Genomic DNA, 21999 nt, shown 5'->3' with positions numbered 1-21999 from the left:
AGGAAAGTGCTAAAAGAAAGAATAGAGTTCGGGCAGTACCATACATTATTTAAGACACTGATAAAAAACGACAGAGAATGGTTTTTTAGGTAGGCCTATACTATCTTTTTAGGCCTAGGCCTAGTCTAGATGTTTAATTGTAATTTGCATTTATAATTATAATGTTTACCTAGGTCTAGGCCTAGGATATATGGATTTTTTAAGGCCATGGATTGGTCTAGGCTAGGCCTAGTTATTATATTTAGCTAGGCCTAGTTAGTAGAGTACATCATACATGGACCTGGCTAAAGATGAAGGTCACAGTTCATTTCAGCCGCCGAGCTGGCGTCTATATAAAGACGATGGTGAGTAAAATAGGCCTAGCTAGGTTAGGATAGGCCTATATAGGCTTACAGTATTCAGGCCTATATGCTATGATCAAGACACTCCTAGACAGATCTTTATTCTAGGCTAGTAAAGTAGGTAGGTTACTACAACTAGAATCCAGTCCACACATGGTCTACACTACTACTACTGTACACCCATCTACAGTGGTAGCCTAGAGAAGTACTAAACGGATAGGAAGTATGTATTACTCCTACTGTTGTTTTTTTGTTGAAAAATTAAAATCTAAATTGATTAAATAGTGCATACAGTACACAATGAACAATTGTAGTCTAAATAAAATATCCCAAACAAAGTGCATTTATTGCCATAGAAGATTGAATACATAATCACAAATCATGAATTAACTTTGACATTTGGCAAATCAATTCTGTTATTACTTCTTAAAATAGTCACGGAACAATTGCATAATTTGTAGTTCCATATCTTCCTTGTCTTCCTCGTTTACTCTTCGCATTTTCTTTGCTACCATCGTGCCGAATGTATCGGCTTCGTCTTCTTCTCCGCTTCCCTTAATCAGATCTATAAGGTCACTGTCTGTTACCCCACTCTCAACCTGAACAATTGAAATTAATGAAAGATTTTGACATTTCTATCTAAAAACAAATTTCAAATTTTCCACACTCTTCTAGCACTGTTTATTCAACAACAAAAAATAGGTATGCTTTTGCAAATTCATGATTATTTTAATATGCTATGTGAGAATACCTACATGCTTTTCTGTTTTGGAACATTTTCCTTTTGGCGTCTTTGACCAAGCTTTTTTAACCACTGCTGAAAATTAAAACAAAAAAGCTTCGGTAATTTTGCAGCTTGGCATGACATTATGTCTGGAAACGCCATAGTACTGCTTATCATTATCAACACACAACTTTTTAGTACAATAGTAAATTACCAATATTGATATATAGTAATGATTTAAATACTTACGGTTCGGTCTTTCGACTGTCCTCTTGACTACTAAAAAGAAAAACAAATTAAAGTGTAGTTTCAGATATACATGAATTTCTTGAATAGGTGATGGCCTAGGAATAGTGGTGCACCTGCCCACCCATTCTAGCATAATAACACTTTGTATTATATTGTTAACTATCATGATTGAATATTTACCTCTTGTAACATCAGCTTTTATTTGGGCAGCATCTGCTGAACCTTCTTCTTCCAGACTTCCTTCATATCCTGCAAAAGCCCCTTCCAAGTCGTCCGAGACATTATCCAATAAGTCGGCTTCTTCTGTTTCATTTTGCAACTCAGTACCTTCTCCTAAAATTACAATAAATAATGTTTCTTTTTTATTTTTAAGCCTTAAAAGTATGTAGTGTTGGTACAAACTATTTTGTAGTAATGTGAATGTAAAATGTCATTTTTTGTTATTTATAATTTTGTTTATTGTCTTCAGGTATTTAAGGATGACGCCGGAAAGATTTAGTCATCTTCTGTCTGCGGTTGAGCCCTATCTAAAGATAAGACAAGACAGAGGTCGTACTGCAATTTCAGCAGAAGAAAGGCTTGTGATAACTTTGCGTTATCTGGCAACGGGTGACTCGATGGCATCACAAACATTTAACTTTCGGGTTGGTCGTGCAACAGTTTCTAACATAATCCGGGAAGTTTGTGATTCAATTTGGACAGCTTTAAATAAGAAATACCTAAGGCTACCATCAAGTGAGAGTGAATGGATGGCAATTGCAGAAAAATTTGAAAGTGATTGGAATGTCCCTCATGCGATTGGTGCAGTAGACGGTAAGCACATTGCTATCGAGTGTCCCAAATTTGGCGGCTCGATGTACTATAACTATAAAGGCTTTCATAGTACAGTATTAATGGCAATTTGTGATGCCAGTTACTCATTTGTATGGACAAGCATTGGCTCATATGGGCGGGATAATGATGCCGCTATTTTTGGTGCGTCATCATTTTTCAAAAGAGCTGATTTTGGAACGCTAAAGCTGCCACCACCATCGGTTGTGGGTGGTCAACAATTGCCTTATGTTTTATTAGGGGATGATATATTTCCTCTTAAAACTTGGTTAATAAAACCATATGGTGGCAACAATTTGACTGATGAAGAGGAAGTGGCAAATTATAGGACATCGAGAGGACGCCGAACCATCGAAAACACCTTTGGTGTAATGGCTGCAAGGTGGCGCATATTTAGGCGTCCTATAAGAGCAAATATTGAAACTGTTGACCAGATTACAAAAGCTGTAATCTGCCTACACAATTACCTAATGCAAACTGATAATGCACACTACATACCCAGCGGGTTTGTTGACAGCTGGAGCAATGGAGAATTTAAAGAAGGGGAATGGCGCAGTGTTGTGCAAGATGATGAAACTGGCCTTCAAAATATAAGAAGGGTGGGGTCAAACAATTATACGGCTACTGCCAAAGAAACAAGAGATAGGTTTCGAGACTACTTTAACAGCCAGGAAGGTGCTGTTCCTTGGCAGTATGATGTGGTACACAATTGCGGTCCTTTGGCATCTTAAAAGTGTTGTTAGTAAATTGTTTAAAATAAGTATTTGTTAAAAATAATCTTCCTGTTTTGTAAATAATCTATATGACCTTTTTTTTAATCTATATTCAAATATGGTCGTCTGTGTAATTTTGAATATTGACGAATCTTGTTTATTGAAGAAAAAAATAACAATGTTGTAGTTTATGCTTGCTATAACTTGCATTCATAATTATTTTTTGTTTTTTTGTCCTAGTACTATGGTTTACATTTCCAAACATTCCAAATAAAATAGTTATTTCTTTCCTATCTTTGCTAAATAGATTTTACATGAGCAAAAATTATTTAAATATATTGCTGATGTTGCAGAACGTTAATAAATATTTATATTTGATTGCTACTTGAAGATGTTATTAAATGTTGTTAATGAGATATTGAGATGTAAAATTACTTTTATTAGTTTATCCTCCTTTCAAATAGTGTGATAAAAAATTTAGTGTGTGCTGGTTGATAAATACAATTATTTACCTGAGTCGTCAAAGTCCAGCTCCAACACTTGTTGAGTTTCGGAAAGAAGCCGTATGCATTCAGATGAAGCTTCTGACTCGGTTAATGAAATTGACATTTCTTCAGACTCTAGTGTCTTCCTATGATTTATATGTTTAATCAACCATCTCATGTGTTCCCACTCATGGCCAATTGGGAGGATGTCATCCCTGCCTGCACCACTACGGATACTAGCCCTAACCTTCTTTAGATGTCTACAAAAGTAATAATAATTATAATTATTATTACAATAATAATAATAACGATTATTATTATAATAACTATAATTATGATTATAATAATAATAATAATAATAAGGGCCTAGCTTAGTACTAGTAGTAGGCCTACTAGGCTAGGTAGGCCTAGCTAGCTAGGCCTTACACTCTACCTGGAAAATGCTGTTCTTCGAGTGTTATAAATTCGTTGGCACTCTTCTACTGCGACGTTAACCTCTTTAGAAACAGCTTCCCAGGCATTTTTTTTTTCCCGTTTTCCACTTTTGTATTCTTTGGTATTTTTGTCATATAGACAAAGATAAGCTTGAATAGCGTCAAACACACGGACTTCTGTAGATGAAGGCATCTTGTGAAATGAAGTCCTCAAAAAAGGACGCAGAAACGCGCGCGTACGCGTACCACCCTGCTTTTTGCCTGCTTTTTTGGAATTATTTTTTTTATTCCTGATGTGATGATGATGATCTTTTTTTGAACGTTGAATTATGATTTGCCCACGATGTTATTTACATATAAAGTTCATCTAATGGACTTTTTTACCCGGCGATGTTATTTACATATACAGTTCATCTATTGGATTTTTTTACCCGGTTTTTATTTCCTTTTTTATAAATAGATAGGCCTAATTCAAATGATGTAGGCTAATAATTATTTATTTTCATTATCAAATGAATTATCATATGCCTATAAATTGTGTTTAGATTCAAGCAAACACTACGGTGAATTTAATAAATATATATTATTAATTTATTACCCAACCTACCTTCATCATGCAATTAAAACAAAATCATTACGAAACTTTTCCCCACCTGCTTTTGAACGCCAACTATGCCAGGTGAACGTATTGTTATCCTGATGATCCTGATGATGACACTGTTCTCTAACATTTTATGAAATGTTATTGCCATTTAAACGTTTTTAATTTAGTCCGTCTGTGTGTATTATTTTTACCCATTATATCGTATTTTTACTATGTTTATATAATTATAATAAGTAACAAGCAAGACAATTTTGTATAGTTCTTACATCTATTTCGTATTTCATCCACCTAAATTATTACATTCTATCACGAATTGAAAACAAATTTATTGTCAACAATTCTTAATATATACGGTATTTTCTACTTTCTATCACCTTTCCAAGCTTTGACCTTCTTGCCAACGTCACATAATCCTCGTCACTGATTGGCTGGTTCTTACGATCATTGCGCTTACGCTTACGAAAGTTGACTTCAAGTCAACTTTCGTAAGCGTAAGCGGAAGGGTATAAAATCGAATCGTAAGGCATGTTCATCCAGAAATTCACCGGTTTCCTGTCGAACCGTCGAATATCGACGTAACAGACGGAAGCTTCAGTCACCGGTTTCCTGTCAAACACTTGTACTACGACGATTTCTACTTGCGTTACGTCGTTTTGACATATAGCTTTTTTCAACCGGTTTCCTGTCGATTTTCAATTTCCAATGTAAAAACGACGCAATCGTAAGAAATTCTAATTTCTTACGTCGACTGGAAACCAGGCTTAACAAATTCCACTGTGCATGACATGTTCTGATTTATTATAATATGTCAGCGCGTGCCGTATATTAAGTAACTATCCAATCAGAAAATCGCGTACTGAAGGCGTTTAGTGTGCGTCTGATAGAACGCGATCACAATTTGCAGCAAATTTTTTAGTGAGACAAGTGTTACTCGTGCCAGTTGGCTCAGCCGGAAGCTCTAGTGTGCGCCGGGCTTTATATACGTACTAAGGTGTATTACCATTATATTTATAAGTTACTTTCACATGTAAAGTATCAACCTACGTATTACCGTATTTAATTTTAAGTTATTGAGTGTTTTTTCCTATTGGGCGCAACGTAACGATTTAGGCGCAATACAAGTGAGGTGACCAATCACAGGGCCTGTGTTTAAAATATGATCTAAATCCTTCGATAATGTTAACACTATCTGTACACTGTTTATGACGAGACTTATTTCAAAATATCGCATTTTACCCGCAACTATACTGCGAAACAGATATGCGACATTATTTGTAGCGTGGTGTATTGAATGCACTGAACATACTGTAATATACTGTCGTACCTCGAACATTGTTCCCGACAAAATCTACATTACAGCGTAACTGATTTAATAATCATACTCACTAAATATAGACAAGACAATAAAATGATTTATTAATATTATATTATAATTGTTCCTTACATTAAATGCAATACTAAACACATTCGTTGAGTCAATATATAATTAGTACAGATGTGTTCTATTTACTTATCTATAGATTTCTAAATACAACTTATCGAATAATTGCCTTTTTTTTTTAACTTTATCATTGGATCTTGTCCAAAAAAAATAACAACATTTATTTATTTTTTTAAATATGTAAATTGGCAGTATACTTTGATCAAGATTTATTTTATGTTTGTAGCATAAACAACGTCAAGGAGGATAACACTTTGATTCAATCAACTTAAAGTTTGAATCTGAATCTTAAAAACTAACTGTCCCTTTACAATAGTTGAAAATACCCTGAATTGTCTTAAGCCCGGCGCACACTAGAGCTTTCGGCTGAGCCAACTGGCACGAGTAACACTTGACTCACAGTGTGCGCCGGGGAATTCGTGAGGAAAATATCTATCATGTTTAATATTTGTTGGCACGCGTGCCATTTTCCTCAAGTGTGCGCCGATTCCACTGTGCATGACATGTTCTGATTTATTATGTCAGCGCGTGCCGTATATTAAGTAACTATCCAATCAGAAAAGCGTTTAGTGTGCGTCTGATAGAACGCGATCACAATTTGCGGCAAATTTTTTAGTGAGCCAAGTGTTACTCGTGCCAGTTGGCTCAGCCGGAAGCTCTAGTGTGCGCCGGGCTTTATATACGTACTAAGGTGTATTACCATTTATATTTATAAGTTACTTTCACATGTAAAGTATCAACCTACGTATTACCGTATTTAATTTTAAGTTATTGAGTGTTTTTTCCCATTGGGCGCAACGTAACGATTTAGGCACAATACAAGTGAGGTGACCAATCACAGGGCCTGTGTTTAAAATATGATCTAAATCCAACCAATCTAATGGTAAAGATCTACTTTTGTACCAATAAGAATGTTTCATATTTTGATGATGATTGTAACTATCAATCATTCCACAACACACAATTCAACATAAAATAAATAAAAATATAAATTTAACAAAAATATATAATAATAAATAAAATGTATTAAGTTTTTTTTTTTTGGTTTTAATTAAATTAAACTATAAACTCTCACCTTTGTGCGTACTTTACAACAATGGCATGGTTTATTAAAATAATAATGCCTATTGGCATACCAATGGTCTACAACTGTACCCTGTTGATATTCCGTAATAATGTTACAATAAAAATATTCAGACCACTGTGATTTCTTTCCTAAAAAAATTAATTGAGAGTTGCATGTATATTGCAACTACAGTTTGGGATTTGTTAATATAATTATTTTTTAAGGCAGTGTTTTTAGTAGAAGAAATCTGTTAACTTCTTTAAAATCCTTCTGAAATAAAGGATATTTATCATAAATATAAAATTTGGCATTTTATTATTAAGTCTAATGGCCGAACGGTTAAGGCAGGGGCGCCGTTTACCGTACCTAAAGAGCCAACAACATCGGCAAGGGTACGAGGCCGACTCGCTCCTAGTTCTGGTGGTGGAACAAGTCTTCTCGGATAAAGACTATAAACCGTAGGTCCAGTGCACACAGTTATAACCTGTGTGCACTTTAAAGAACCCAGTTCATTATTCGAAAAAGAGTAGGGGGTTACCCCGGTTAACTGGTTCACAAAATAGCCCCTGTACCAGGGGGATTACCACCTATCTGATAGGACAGTGATTAATTCACTATTGGTAATCCTTGGCCACATTGCCTAAAGACATACAATAAAATTAAAATAATGAGTTTGTTTAAATTGAACGGATAAAACTTTATAATTATTATTATATATATATATATATATATTATAAAATTACTATTAGTAGTAAATTAGTAAACAATTGTTTATTTCAGAGCTTTTTATTAAATAATATCAGAGTTGACACTGTCAGTAAATTGGCAGTTGATTGGTGATGGGTCAGTGTCTTCAGACATGAGAGGTTCACTTTTAGGTTCAGCTGGTTTGTATAGACGGAACTGAACAACTACCTGATGAATTGGTTAAGGAAACATCTCTAGTGTAATTGTAAATAACCTCTGCAAAGCATTTCCTGTTTAACGTTTAACCTTTGATCTTTACTATTATGAATACTGGCACTATGTAAGTCTGATTGATTGATAAACCATATCAGACTAGGCTGTTTTGAGCAGATAAGCAGCAGATTTAGCTTCTTAAACTCGCTGTTTATATGAGTGCAGTTGGAGAAGATCAACAAGTGTTTGCAAATGTGACCACTTAAACACAAAAATATAAAATGAAATTCAATACTAATCTGATTCAGGCTCAGAATTCAAATCAAGGCCATTGGTTTTCTGAAATCATACAATCTTTTTCTTTGACCAGTGAGCATGATAGACCTTGGTCGATTTTTTTCTAAGGCCGCAGGACCGAATCTGGTGGAGATGTGGAAGCAACTTAAATCTAAGGTTCATATCCAGTTTCATTTTCAAAATTTATTGGAGTTTTTAGGCAGGCTTCCTGATCCCTTGGATCTGCCTATGTACATTTATTTTATTGACTTTCACTGTAGGTTACAGTATTATCATACAGGAACACATAGAAAAGAAATAAATCACAGAAAAAAAATTATAAAAGTTATAAAAAAAAACAACTATCAAACTAGTTTGACAAAAAAAGTGCAATGTGCCTAAATATGGTATAAATATAGGTATGACAATACATCATCAAGTCTATGGGCACATCACATTTTTTTGTCACATAAAATTTGATAGTGTAGATAGAGCTTACGAATAATTTAACAGCATATATATTCTATATCAAAACATTATAATCAAATTTCTTTCATAACTTTCAAGTCATGTGGGCTTAAAAACGTGAAAAAAGGATACAGTGAAGTCAAAAGCAAGTGTTCCAAGACTACCCACAAGCCATGGTAGATGTCGGATCATAAACACAGCAGTGTTACCCTGTACTTCAAAAAGCACAGAACTTCCATACAATAGATTTCCCACGATTGCTATTATGAACATTACTCTCGATATTCCCTCAACCGACTTTCTTTTATACTGTGAAGAAATTTAAAATAATAATATTTTTATTTGGAAAATTTTAGTATAATTATGATGGGGCAAGCAATACAGAAAACTCTTACTTTTATCTTACTCCAACAACTAATAATATATAAGACAAAATTATTAAAAATATAAATATATTGAACTAAGTTTGTGTAAGTGGTTTATGCTATAATTCTTTATAAAATATACTTTTTTATTATTATACTAGTTTTATCTGACTTGCAACCGAAGAATTATAAAATATTTTTTTTAAATATTTTCCAAGGTTCTTCCTTCTCCCAAGTTGGTTTTTCCAAGCAACAAAGACTTCAGTTCATTGTGTTCATAAAATATATAAACATCTCTTGATTTAAAAACAAATCGAACAATTTTCTTGAATGAATCAATGACTAATACTATGTTACCATTTTTTTTATTATAGATTGTTTAAATAAAATCAAATCCGATATATTTGATCCTGTCAAACACAAATTTTCCAACAGATAATTTCTTTTAATTATATTTGTTATCCTTATTTATCATACTGTATTGGATGTTATAACTTGGCATACTTACATTCATATAGATCTGGGGTGTTCTGGAAACCAAATAGAATACACTAGATAAAACCCCACATGTATACCCTACTATATCCTTGTTGGACTGCGGAAGATAAAAGTAGTAAAATCAATATACAGTAGCACCCCTATTAAGGGGACACATTTGGGACACAATAAAGTGTCCCTTAATAGGAGTATCTGACAGGATGGGGTTATAACGTAATTTACGAATTACAAACTTATTTAGGTCAGGCAGTAGAGTACTGTATATCAAAATACATACATTTATAAAATTGGTTTAAAGAAACAAAATATTTGACTTTAGAGGAAATAAACTCTAATTTATATTTAAATCTATAAACCTAATTCATAAAACTAAATACAATGTTGAATACAGAAACATCATGTTTTGATTCCATGTAACACAACACTAAAATAATGTAACCCAGACACATCAGGTCCCTACTGAATACAGGTTTGATGTTTACAGTATATTAAAGCTTCGTTTCCACTAAGTGCAACATCATTTGACCAATCACAAGTAATGGATTATACAGACTCTCGCTTGCCATTGGTCAGTGCATTGCGTTCTAGTGGGAACCAAGCTTAAAGAGAAAATCTTACAGAAAATAAGCAGTTATCATGATACAGATAAACCTTGCAATCAGACACACTGAGCAATGTTCTTCCTGGTAGCCGTGCTATAGAGGGCTCTTGTTGCAGTTGTGATGATGAAATCGTAAATACTGATGAAAACCACATGATCATACCGACACATAAAACAACCTGTCCTGGATTTGAGTCGACTGGCGAATAATTACCGAGTAATCCTAAAAAAAAAACTTCCACTGAGTAACTGTAGTATGGTTTGGCACACTCTCGAGTCTATAACTATTAACATTTTTTCAGTAACTTATGTGGGCTCAAAGATGAAGTATAGTACTTAGGTTCAAGCTTGGTGGTATATGATTTCAGGCTACAAATCATGGTATTGGTACTTTAAGAGGTACTTTCATACTGTGAGTACCAAGGTATTTAGTAAGTTTTCACACCCATTTGCTTAAACTAATGTTTTCAACTACTTACGAGCCCTTCGTTTTCTGTTCTTAATGAAATAATACAAGTATTGGGATATGATGAGGAAGTCCATGAAAATGTAGTAATATGCTGTCCCGACCTAAAGAATAAGGAACATATAGGTTACAGGTTAAACGAATATATACAAATTATTACACTCCAGAGTTTTGACACACAAGGGTGTCAACCTTGCGGTTGTAGTAGATGCGACAAGTAAAATCAACAACTCGGAGTTCAAAACACCAGGATCGAACAGCTGAATGTTCTCTGGAGGGTAAACTGCGGGGACACACCGAGATGGTCGATTTGAAAGGTACCAACATCAAACTCCAGAGATGTTAGGTCAAGAGCATGTGTGACGTCATCTCAAACAAATATATAAGTTTTTAATCATTATGTTTTATCTTTATTCATACTGTACAATACAATACCTGTGTTGCGAGTTGATCAGAAAGTAAACAACCCAGCAGATTTGTGGAATCACCTAGCAACCACAGAATTAAAAATGCTACTGATACACCTTCATCCATCTTTCCATTCTTATACGATTCATAAAATTGGCTGTAAAACAAAAACAGATGCATGTAAGGAAAGATGCTGCATTGGTGGGATTTTCCTTGGGGGGTATTGGGGGGGGGGAGGTGTGGGCTTGTGAGAGAGAATGTCTGTAAGTTTAATTTTACTTGTTACCACCACACCAGACTGATCAATTCTACTACATTTTTTTCCAAACCACTAAAGCTTGGTTCTCTCTAGAGACGCAACGTAAGGACATGATGCAATACAAGCAAGTTGACCAATGACAAGTAAACTGTTATTGTGTCTCTAGTGGGAACCAAGCATTAGTCTTTTAAAGATGTATTGTTCCCCAAAAACATGAACAATTAAGATTAATAAAAAAATACTTTGACATACCCTGTAGGCCATTTTGCAGTTTTAATTAATCACTTCCGTAGAAAAAAATAATAATGTTTTCACTTTTAAAAAGACAAAATAAACGGTTAAATTTAACTGAAAACCAATTGACCCCCAATTGCAATCTTCAATTTTTTTCAGGTCCAATTTTTTTTTCAAAGTGGACAACTATTATGTGACATTAGAAACACATTTTTAAAAATGAGGGACAATATAGCTCTGTCTACATTATCATACTTGATGTGACAAAAAAATGTGATGCGCCCAAATAATGGTAGTGATATGCTCAAATATGGTAGTGGTATGACATCATCATTTCCATATTATTGGACACATCAATTTTTTTGGATAGTGTAGACAGAGTTTAAAGAAACGTACGGTAAAAATACAACAATCCAACAGCATATTGAAAGCAAACCAAGGATGAAGCCTGTCAGTTGAACATTATTAGTAATACATTCATGAAATGTCTGCCATAACCATTGAATTGCGCCATCGTCTGTGCAGTTATCAGCAATAAACGAAGTATGTCCAAGCATTCCATGTATATGGTAGAAACTGTTTTCAAAGTCATCCATCTTTATTCTGGCCTAGCATTAGTGTGATCTGAAAACCAAGTGAGAACATCACTAAGAAATAAAAGAAAAGGTCTAAATATATTTTAATAATCCTAGTAATACTCTACGCCTAGGCCTAAATAATATAAAAATATATTTTATTGGCTTTTGTTTGTATCAATCCTGTTTAGTCAGTGTTATACTTTTATTACAGTACTGTTTTTATATCATTTTCATTTATTTATTCTTCCAATAAACATATAGAACAATGGTCAGGGGGACCTAAAGCAAAAGAATTACTACAACTCAATGAGTTAGTTGGCCCTAAAAAACATCCAAATACAAATTATTGCACCAAGTAAAACAATTGAATTATTGTTGTACAAGCTTATATATTACTCAAAATTAGCATAAGGGATCGGTACATAAAAATACAAAATTAATAGATTTATAATCGCAAACAGCATCTCTTTCAGTGAGGGTAACGGTAATGTCGGTAAAGAGACATCAAGTGCTGAAAAGAGACCTCAATCAAACTGCTGTATGGATGACTTTGGAGACTTTTGAAATTAACAAAAAATAATGTGCTTTAGTTTACTAGGCCCTCTAGGCCTACCTAGGTATTATGCCTGGCTAGGGCTAGGCCCTAGCTAGCTACTAGGCCTAGGCTAGAAAAAAACATCATAGCATAGCCTAGGCCTACTAGGCCTTTATAGGCCATAAATAAGGCCCTACTAGCTACTAGCTAGGCCTAGAAAAATACGATTTTGTTGATTGATTTGAAACCAGGACACCTACCTATAATATGATGCCTACAACGTTGTAAAAAGGCTACTATTAATACAATATAATAAGGTCAAGTTCAAGGAGTCGTCGAGCAGGCTAGGCCGGCAATGACATGTATGTTGATGTTGGGTCCGTTCTTTGCGGGGAGAGAGAGGAGGAGAGAGGGGGGTACTGGTCTTTCCCAATTGTTTATGATGATTTATGAGGTGATTTATTTTGCATCAGGCGGCCCGCCGGCGATTTTTTTTTTCGTACATAAGTTGGGGACCCCCTCATGAAACGTCACAAAATAAACATGAATAATTCATCAGTTAAATTTTCTTGTTCCGTGTGCACCCAAGCGTATAGCAACAAGAAGTGATTACAGTAGTTTACACAAGTGCGGTACGATTCTATGCCTATCTCCGCTGTGGTTGCCGCGTGCGATTTCATAATAGAATAGCGGCGTTTTGTGTGGATTGTCGAAATAATCAGCCTTTAGTTTATGGTGTGTTTAATATAATTTATTACTAAAGAATTACGTGTTAAAATTATAGTTTCTATTGATACTATTAGGCCTAATTACTATTCTCTAAACCCATGTCTATTCTAGTAGTAGCTGTGTTGGTGTGTGTGACGTGTGTGTGTTAGAGTCAGCAAAATTAAACAATAAACATTACACCAAAATACATTTTTTATTCTCGTGGGTCTAACCTTCCCATCTCATGTGTTCATATACGCGCAGTTCCTTTGATTAAATGCATATTGTTTGATAATAAAATAGCAGAATTTAAAAAATACAGTACACAAATTATACACATTCTTTATTCTTGTGGGTCTAAGCTTTCTTTGGGCTATGTCCAATGAATTACTACTTAGTGTAATGTCTTGCCTAGCAGTCGATTAGCCTCGACTCGACACATTTTGCATAGTGGTGTGTGTGTGTGTGAAGAAGAGTGCGCGAAGGCAATCACGTGAATTGACTTAGAATCCTAGGCCTACTCAGTTCACTATAATATCTCTATGGCCTACTGTAAAAGTATCGCAGTTGTGTAATCACTTCTTGTTGCTATACGCTTCTTGGGTGCACACGGAACAAGAAAATTTAACTGATGAATTATTCATGTTTATTTTGTGACGTTTCATGAGGGGGTCCCCAACTTATGTACGAAAAAAAAAATCGCGGCCCGCCGCCCCCACACGACGACACGAAACGTCATACAACAAACACACCATTGATGCCCGTCGTGTGAGGGCCGCTACAATTTGGGAAAACGTACTTCCGCAACAAATTTGTCAAGGCAAAATCTCGGGAGTGACTTATTTTTGCGCACATGGCTTACTTTTTGCATGCTTTTTGTAATTGTGTTGACCATGTTAACGCATACTCTTTTAACTCAATGCTAGCTTGCCATTAACGTTGTTGGAAGTTGAAGGAAGGAGACGAAACACAGTTGCCAAACTAACGTTTTTGACTTGATTCTAGCTAGGCCTAGTAGGCCCTAATATTAATAATACCTAGGCCTGTGTGACAACAAAACATCATCGGAATGCCATTAAATGAGGAGACGAAGCACAGCCAAGAGATGTCTAACTTTGACGAGGGAAAGCATGAGGTAGGCCTAGCGGTGGTATATGATGACTACTGTTAGTGTAGAGTAGGGCCTAGCTAGGGGCCCCAGCCAGGTCATGCAAGCCTACTCACTCCTCTTGCCTTTAGCTAGGCATGGTGTATAGTATAGTATAGGCCTAGTATCATCGGATGCTAGTCAAGTCGCCCCATCGCAAAGTCGCCCCATACAAAGTCGCCCCATACACAGTCGCCCCATCGCAAAGTCGCCCCAAAACAAAGTCGCCCTGACACAGTCGCCCCATTGCAAAGTCGCCCCATCGCAAAGTCGCCCCAACGCAAAGTCGCCCCAACGCAAAGTCGCACCATCGCAAAGTCGCCCCAAAACGTTAAAAAATAGTTTAAAAGTGCGTAAAATGTCGCAATGATACACAAAATAACACGGAAATAAAAGGGGAAGCCCCGCCATGTATGTAGTCTCAGGTAACATGATCGGCACGCTCCCCAATCATCAGAGAGGAAGCCCCCAACTAATCACTCCGCGGTCGCACTAAAGTGCTAGCTCTCACCAGAGAGGGAAACCCCCGTAATTACTCTGCCGTTGTCGCACTACAACGCACCATCTGAAGATGGGGAAACCCCGTCGGAGTTTTACGATGATATCAGTCGCGTTCGAAATCGGTGGCGTTTAATTTTGGTCGCGATAAAATGATGTTATACGATAGATTATTTTTACTTTGGTCGATGAATATTATTATTATAGACCTATGTTAATAATTGATTTTTGTTTTTATTTTACACTGAGGTCTATGATGAGAGAAAGATGTGTGCCTTAAAAATGACAATTTGTAAACATAGTTTAAGATTATAGTAAGCCTATTATTCAGCATAATGTCATTTAACAGTACATAAATTTAAATGTGAAATATTTTATAGGGAACGTAGGCTAGTACGTATGTGTCTTTTATTTTTTATATGCAACAAATTAGGTAAAACAATTTATTTATAAACATTCAGTTTACTATTATATACATAGTATTACAATGAACATTGATTATAAGCCTTGAAATGCAATCCCATCATTATATCCATTATAAAATTGCATCATATCGCCACTATATGTCGTAAATGATGACGTGCATGTGTGTATTCGTCGTACGTCCGTGTACGTATTATTCCGTGCCTCTTCACTGTCTTGTTTATTAAAATTAAATAAACACCCGATATGAGGATATTTATTAGGCATGATAATTAGAATGTTCTATAACCAAAAGGGTTGAAAAGAATTTCTTCAATAAAATGATCATTCTGCTGTTGAATAAAAAGCGACTCGCAATCTGAAACATTCTCTGAAACCAATCGGAGCTGCTCCTTCTGGTATCTGTTTCCTTCTCACAGCTGCTACGTCTTTCTGCTGCCCGTCGGGGATTCCCCTTTTTAAAAAACACGCACACGATAATCATACTGTACGATGGCTTTTCCATGGTCAAAATGTAGCGTTTTAATTTTACTAAAATACCTGCATGTGTAAAACGATCATATCGGCGAAGAAATCCCCTTTTTTTTATTTCTTCATTTTGAAAAGTCATAATTAAAATTAAATAACTATAGACACATAACTTGTCAATAAATGCAAAATGATCAATAGGCCTAGCTAAGTAGCCTATATAACATTTATTGTCTTACAACGCTGTTATTGTTTTAGGCTACTGTAAATATACGAAGGCCTACTATTTATACACTTATTATATTATCCCTAAAAAATGAGCTGGTATCCACGAGTAGGTTGAAGAAAGATTCGTAATTGTGGCTCTGGTAACTAATTTTAAAATCATATTAAATTAACATTTTCGAAACTATAAATCAGGGATAATCTTTTCGAAATCTTTTTAGAACTTTCAAACAAGGGACTATTTTTTAATGATTTTTAAAAAGCACATCACTCCATTAAAACCTGTAAAATAAAAATTAAAACACAAATTATGTATATAATAGGATAAACATTATAATGTATACGACATTTAGCGCGACCAAAGTAACAACGCAATCGATATCAAACGCAACCGCTATATGATTAAAACAGCGTACTACTAGCGGCGGCACTTCCGAAATAAAACCGTGGGCGACTTTGCGATGGGGCGACTTTGCGTTGGGGCGACTTTGCGTTGGGGCGACTTTGCGTTGGGGCGACTTTGCGATGGGGCGACTTTGTAATGGGGCGACTGTGCCGGGGCGACTTTGTTTTGGGGCGACTTTGCGATGGGGCGACTTTGTATTGGGCGACTTTGTATGGGGCGACTTTGCGATGGGGCGACTTGACTGGATCCCGTATCATCGGATGCTAGTCAAGTCGCCCCATCGCAAAGTCGCCCCATACAAAGTCGCCCCTTACACAGTCGCCCCATCGCAAAGTCGCCCCATCGCAAAGTTGCCCCGACACAGTCGCCCCATCGCAAAGTCGCCCCATCGCAAAGTCGCCCCAACGCAAAGTCACCCCAACGCAAAGTCGCCCCAACGCAAAGTCGCCCCATCGCAAAGTCGCCCCATCGCAAAGTCGCCCCATCACATAGTCGCCCTATCGCAAAGTCGCCCCAAAACGTTAAAAAATAGTTTACAAGTGCGTAAAATGTCGCAATGATACACAAAATAACACGGAACGTGTAGGCATAAAAAGGGGAAGCCCCGCCATGTAGTCTCAGGTCACACAATCGGCACGCACCCCCATCATCAGAGAGGAAGCCCCCGACTAATCACTCCGCGGTCGCACTAACGTGCTAGCTTACCAGAGGGAAACCCCCGCCCGTAATTACTCCGCCGTTGTCGTCGTACTACAACGCACCATCTGAAGATGGGGAAACCCCACCGGAGTTTTACGATGATATCAGTCGCGTTCGAAATCAGTCGCGTTTAAATTTGGTCGCGATAAAATAATGTTATACGATCTAGATTATTTTTACTTTGGTCGATGAATATGTATTATTATTATTAGGCCTATATTAATAATTTGTAAACATAGTTTAAGATTATAATATTATCCAGCATAATGTCATTTAACAGTACATAATTATTTAAATGTGAAATATTTTATAGGAAACGTAGGCTACGTCTGTGTCTTTTATTTTATATGCAACAAATTACGTAAAACAATTTATTTATAAACATTCAGTTTACTATTATATACATAGTATTACGTAATGAACATTGATTGTAAGCCTGGAAAGGCAATCCCATCATTATATCCATTATAAAATTGCATCATATCACCACTATATGTCGTAAATGATGACGTGCGTGTGTGTATTCGTCGTACGTCCGTGTACGTATTATTCCGTGCCTCTTCACTGTCTTGTTTCATTTAAAATTAGATAAATACCCGATATGAGGATATTTTTTAGGCATGATAATTAGAATGTTCTAGGCCTAACCAAAGGGGTTGAAAAGAATTTCTTCAGAAAAATGATCATTGTGCTGTTGAATAAAAGGCGACTCGCCATCTGAAACATTCTCTGAAACCAATCGGAGCTGCGCCTTCTGGTATCTGTTTCCTCACAGCTGCTACGTCTTTCTGCTGACCGTCGGGGATTCCCCTTTTTAAAAAACACGCACACGATACTGTACGATGGTTTTTCCATGGTCAAAATGTAGCGTTTTAATTTTACTAAAATACCTGCATGTAAAACAATCATATCGGCGATGAAATCCTTTTTTTTTTATTTCTTTATTTTGAAAAGTAAAAGACACATAACTTGTCAATAAATGCAAAATGATCAATAAGTAGCCTATAACACTCATTGTCTTACAACACTGTTATTGTTTTAACTACTGTAAATCTATACGAAGGCCTAGGCTACTACACATTATACATTTATTATATTATCCTAAAAAATTAGCTTATCCTAAAAAATGAGCTGGTATCCACGCGTAGGTTGAAGAAAGATTCGTAATTGTGGCTCTGGTAACTAATTTTAAAATCATATTAAATTAACATTTTCGAAACTATAAATCAGGGATAATCTTTTTAGAACTTTCAAACAAGGGACTATTTTTTTAATGATTTTTAAAAAGCACATCACTCCATTAAAACCTGTAAAATAAAAATTAAAACACAAATTATGTATATAGGATAAACATTATACTGTATACGACATTTAGCGCGACCAAAGTAACAACGCAATCGATATCAAACGCAACCAATATGATTAAAACCGTGGGCGACTTTGCGTTGGGGCGACTTTGCGATGGGGCGAATTTGCGATGGGGCGACTTTGTAATGGGGCGACTTTGTAATGGGGCGACTTTGCGATGGGGCGACTGTGCCGGGGCGACTTTGCGATGGGGCGACCCTGTATGGGGCGACTTTGCGATGGGGCGACTTGACTGGATCCCGTATCATCTAGCTAGGGCCAGGCCTATTTATTTAGTTTCTATCAAATAATAAACTGTGCCTAGCTAGCGTAGGCCTAGTTAAGAGCTCAGCCTCAGTGGAATAATGTATGAAAAATTGATGCCAGTGAATCTGATTTTTCTCACTTAGTTTAGCGATACAATATAATTATAACAAGAAGAGATTTTGGCAGAATTATGTGTACTGTATTATCAAACCATGTTTTAGTATTTACATTATATGAACATTTTAGTTTGTTTGATGATATTGATAAGGAATAGAATTCTCAACGTAACTAAGGTTTTTGTACACGAGCAGATTAATTTGTTTGTTGTTGTTTGTGGATAAAATTTGAGGTTAGGTTCACATGTTCCGCTGAAGTTCTGTTGAAACAAATGATACCAGTAGCATATTTGTGAAACGTCTGAATTTTATTTTAGGCCATCCATCACCTTGGCTAAATAGTTTGCAACTTAGTTTGTCTTAATTAACCATTCAACCCATCATTGGAATTTGTAAATTTAATTTTCAAGATGACACTGGTGCAGCAAAAAAAAAAGGTGTGATTTTAAAGTTTGGAATAAAAAAAAACACAACTGTTTTTGTTTTTGTTGAATAGCTTTTTAAACATTTATTGTTTTGTTTTTAAAACTGAGTTATCAACAATAAATGGATTAGTAAGTGTTTTTATCATCTATCGATTGTTGGCAGTACTGTAATCATTGTTGAGAATCACATACAGTACTAATATTATATGATATATGTTGCACTGTGTGTGTTTACTCACACACATGGTCATTGACATGTATACATTAATTATTGACCAGTTTATTATTTTTATAACCAACAGTAAATAAATAGATCTTGTTGCTAGGAAGTGATCTTCTCAACCTATAAAACCACCACCTCCTTTTTTATATTTGAATATTTATAAGCTTTAAATGTGCATGTAAACATTAATAAAACATGCCTTTTACCCATTGTACTGTAACCTTATCCAACAATTATCTTAATATTCCATTGACATTGACCAGTTTAACATATTTTGTAACCAATAGTAAATAGTCTAGAAGTATAGTGCAATCTTCTTAACCTGCAAAAAAAATTATTTTTTTATGGTTGCTTTATTTACTTACAAGCTTTATTTTGTTTATAATGCCTTTAATAAAACATGAATTTCCCATTGCTTAGCTAACCTTTAGCTGGCAATTTATCTTATTGATTCTGCTCTAAAAACAAACTTAAAACCATTTATTTGAAGTATTAAAGTTGTTACTGTATTTGCTCAAAAAATTCTCCCTATAAAACTTCTTTTAGAATTACTGTAGTGCCTCCCCATCACCCTTGAATAACCCTCACAAATGATAAACGACCTCTAAAAACTCTCAAGTCTCATGAACAACTCCTGGTGCCGTTTATTCTAGAACAACTACAATAGTAGCACCAATCAATACCATACTGACCATAAAGTGCACCTTCAAATACAAGCCCACCCTTGAGTAGTATAAGCCCATTTCGAATATATGCCCACACTTGGTTATAAGCCCATCTTCCAATATAAGCCCACCCTTGGTTATAAGCCCACCTTCCAATATAAGCCCACCCTTAGTTATAAGCCCATCTTTCAATATAAGCCCAGCCTTGGTTATAAGCCCATCTTCCAATATAAGCCCATCCTTGGGTATAATCCCATCCTACGATAAGCCCACTCTGATGTATTTAACCCCCATATTGATTGACATTTTATTTTAATCAGATGCAGTATCTACTGTCTGTTAATAACACACCAGCTACTGGGAAGTTTTACAGACCAGCCATAATCTTTATTGGCCATCAGGCCAAAATTGACCATTGCTTTCAGACCATAGAGATACTGTACAAGTTATATTTATGACCTTAATGAAAAAAAAACACCAATTTAACTAGAATAAAATAAAATAGATATTTTCTATTTTTTTAGGGAAAAGTGACTAAAGTACTTACATTCACTGTTGCGTCAGCTGTGATTGGTTCGTCTTTACAATTTGGTTACAATACAGGTGTTATTAATGCACCACAGCAGGTGAGTGAATACTTGGAATTTGTTGTGTTTTAATCAGTTTCTAGTTTTTTACTTTCATTTCTGAACATTATTATTGATGAATCAATTAATTACAGAATTGATAAAACTTATTTTATTCAATTATAATACCCTTTTCACAGTTATAATACCCTTTTCACAGTTATAATACCCTTTTCACAGTTATAATACCCTTTTCACGGTTATAATACCCTTTTCACAGTTATAATACCCTTTTCACAGTTATAATACCCTTTTCACAGTTATAATACCCTTTTCACAGTTATAATACCCTTTTCACAGTTATAATACCCTTTTCACAGTTATAATACCTTTTTCACAGTTATAATACCCTTTTCACGGTTATAATACCCTTTTCACGGTTATAATACCCTTTTCACGGTTATAATACCCTTTTCACAGTTATAATACCCTTTTCACAGTTATAATACCCTTTTCACAGTTATAATACCCTTTTCACAGTTATAATACCCTTTTCACAGTTATAATACCCTTTTCACAGTTATAATACCCTTTTCACAGTTATAATACAGTCAACTCTCCCAATGCCGGACACCCTTGGGCGGGCATATATTTTCCGGTTTTTCGAAAGTCCGGTTTCCTGAAAACATATTTTTAAAGTCATCACCTTGTCACCGAATGCTGCCCGGTACGGTCTCCTAGCGTAGGGAAGGCCTAGGCTAGGCTATGATTGTGTCAATCTAGTTTTAATTAAATAAATACTGATAGGCCTAGGCCTACTTTATTAATATTAAGCTACAGTAATTCAATTTACCTTTTTTAAAAGTTACATTATTTACTGTACCAATAAAACATGTTACAATAGTAAATTATTGTTTCTCAATGTGTTTTTAACGGCAAAAAGGCCTACGTACGTACGTACGTACGGTGAACATAATTTCGGTCTGTTTATTGTTTTTCGTGAGCTAGCTAGCAGCAGCAGCATGGGTGAAGGGCTTTGATTGATGCGCATGTGCAGAGGTGTCATAATCAAATAAAAACGCCCACACCTAGACCACATGTTTTTTAAGCTCCTTTATTTTGACGTAATTTGATAGCAATGATGAAAATTGATTAGGTAAACGAGCCAAGCAATAATGACACAATAATTAATTGGTAACATTTCAAAGTTTATTAACACTAGTTAAGTCAAGTTCATTCCGTTTACGTTTTGCCATAATGATTTCCAAATTTATAATGATGCACATTTTTAGTCCCGTTTTTAGTGAAACATTCCTTTTTAAAGTCCTATTGCAATTGTG

The 21999-nt window shown here is 35.4% G+C and overlaps 3 protein-coding genes across 4 annotated transcripts in view; 1 reads left to right on the top strand and 2 right to left on the bottom strand.

Annotated features, from left to right (window-relative positions):
• Positions 1–110: 110 nt before the first annotated feature.
• LOC140044007 (uncharacterized) lies at positions 111–3970 on the bottom strand. The gene is made up of 6 exons (XM_072088490.1): positions 3777–3970; positions 3371–3603; positions 1495–1647; positions 1315–1344; positions 1097–1158; positions 111–940 (listed from the first exon to the last, which is right to left on the bottom strand). Exons 1-6 carry the CDS (start codon positions 3968–3970, stop codon positions 761–763), a joined length of 852 nt encoding a protein of 283 aa, XP_071944591.1. The 3' UTR covers positions 111–760.
• A 1698-nt stretch (positions 3971–5668) lies between these two features.
• Positions 5669–12918, bottom strand: LOC140044819 (lysosomal amino acid transporter 1 homolog). Its single transcript, XM_072089496.1, has 8 exons — positions 12737–12918; positions 11760–11987; positions 10898–11027; positions 10476–10566; positions 10014–10219; positions 9406–9492; positions 8665–8841; positions 5669–7803 (listed from the first exon to the last, which is right to left on the bottom strand). The coding sequence occupies exons 2-8, from the start codon at positions 11957–11959 to the stop codon at positions 7678–7680; spliced, it is 1017 nt and encodes a 338-aa protein (XP_071945597.1). The 5' UTR covers positions 11960–11987; positions 12737–12918; the 3' UTR covers positions 5669–7677.
• Positions 12919–14025: 1107 nt separating this feature from the next.
• LOC140044808 (solute carrier family 2, facilitated glucose transporter member 1-like) overlaps positions 14026–21999 on the top strand; it is a 47579-nt gene continuing 39605 nt past the window's right edge. For both annotated transcript variants that reach the window (XM_072089486.1, XM_072089485.1), the window contains exons 1-2: positions 14026–14319; positions 20618–20719. In XM_072089486.1, the coding sequence (XP_071945587.1) occupies positions 14254–14319; positions 20618–20719 (168 nt within the window). In that variant the 5' untranslated portion in view covers positions 14026–14253. The remainder of the gene's footprint in view (positions 14320–20617; positions 20720–21999) is intronic.

Source organism: Antedon mediterranea, chromosome 3, assembly GCF_964355755.1.
Source record: "Antedon mediterranea chromosome 3, ecAntMedi1.1, whole genome shotgun sequence".
In the NCBI taxonomy this organism is placed as follows: Eukaryota; Metazoa; Echinodermata; class Crinoidea; order Comatulida; family Antedonidae; genus Antedon; species Antedon mediterranea.
Note: the sequence above shows the minus strand (reverse complement) of the source record. Positions and strands in the feature narration are given on the sequence as shown.

Bases quoted from the DNA above. Each gene is read 5' to 3' on its own strand.
- LOC140044007 (XM_072088490.1), bottom strand. From the start codon at position 3,970: ATGCCTTCATCTACAGAAGTCCGTGTGTTTGACGCTATTCAAGCTTAT. The intron at 1,648-3,370 runs GTAAATAATTGT...TTGTAATTTTAG, and splicing joins GCTGGACTTTGACGACTCAG to GAGAAGGTACTGAGTTGCAA. The intron at 1,345-1,494 runs GTAAATATTCAA...TTTTCTTTTTAG, and splicing joins AAAAGCTGATGTTACAAGAG to TAGTCAAGAGGACAGTCGAA.
- LOC140044819 (XM_072089496.1), bottom strand. From the start codon at position 11,959: ATGGATGACTTTGAAAACAGTTTCTACCATATACATGGAATGCTTGGA. The intron at 11,028-11,759 runs GTACGTTTCTTT...TTTGTTTTACAG, and splicing joins TGGATTGTTGTATTTTTACC to CCAATTTTATGAATCGTATA. The intron at 7,804-8,664 runs GTATCCTTTTTT...CCAATTCATCAG, and splicing joins CACTTGCTTTTGACTTCACT to GTAGTTGTTCAGTTCCGTCT.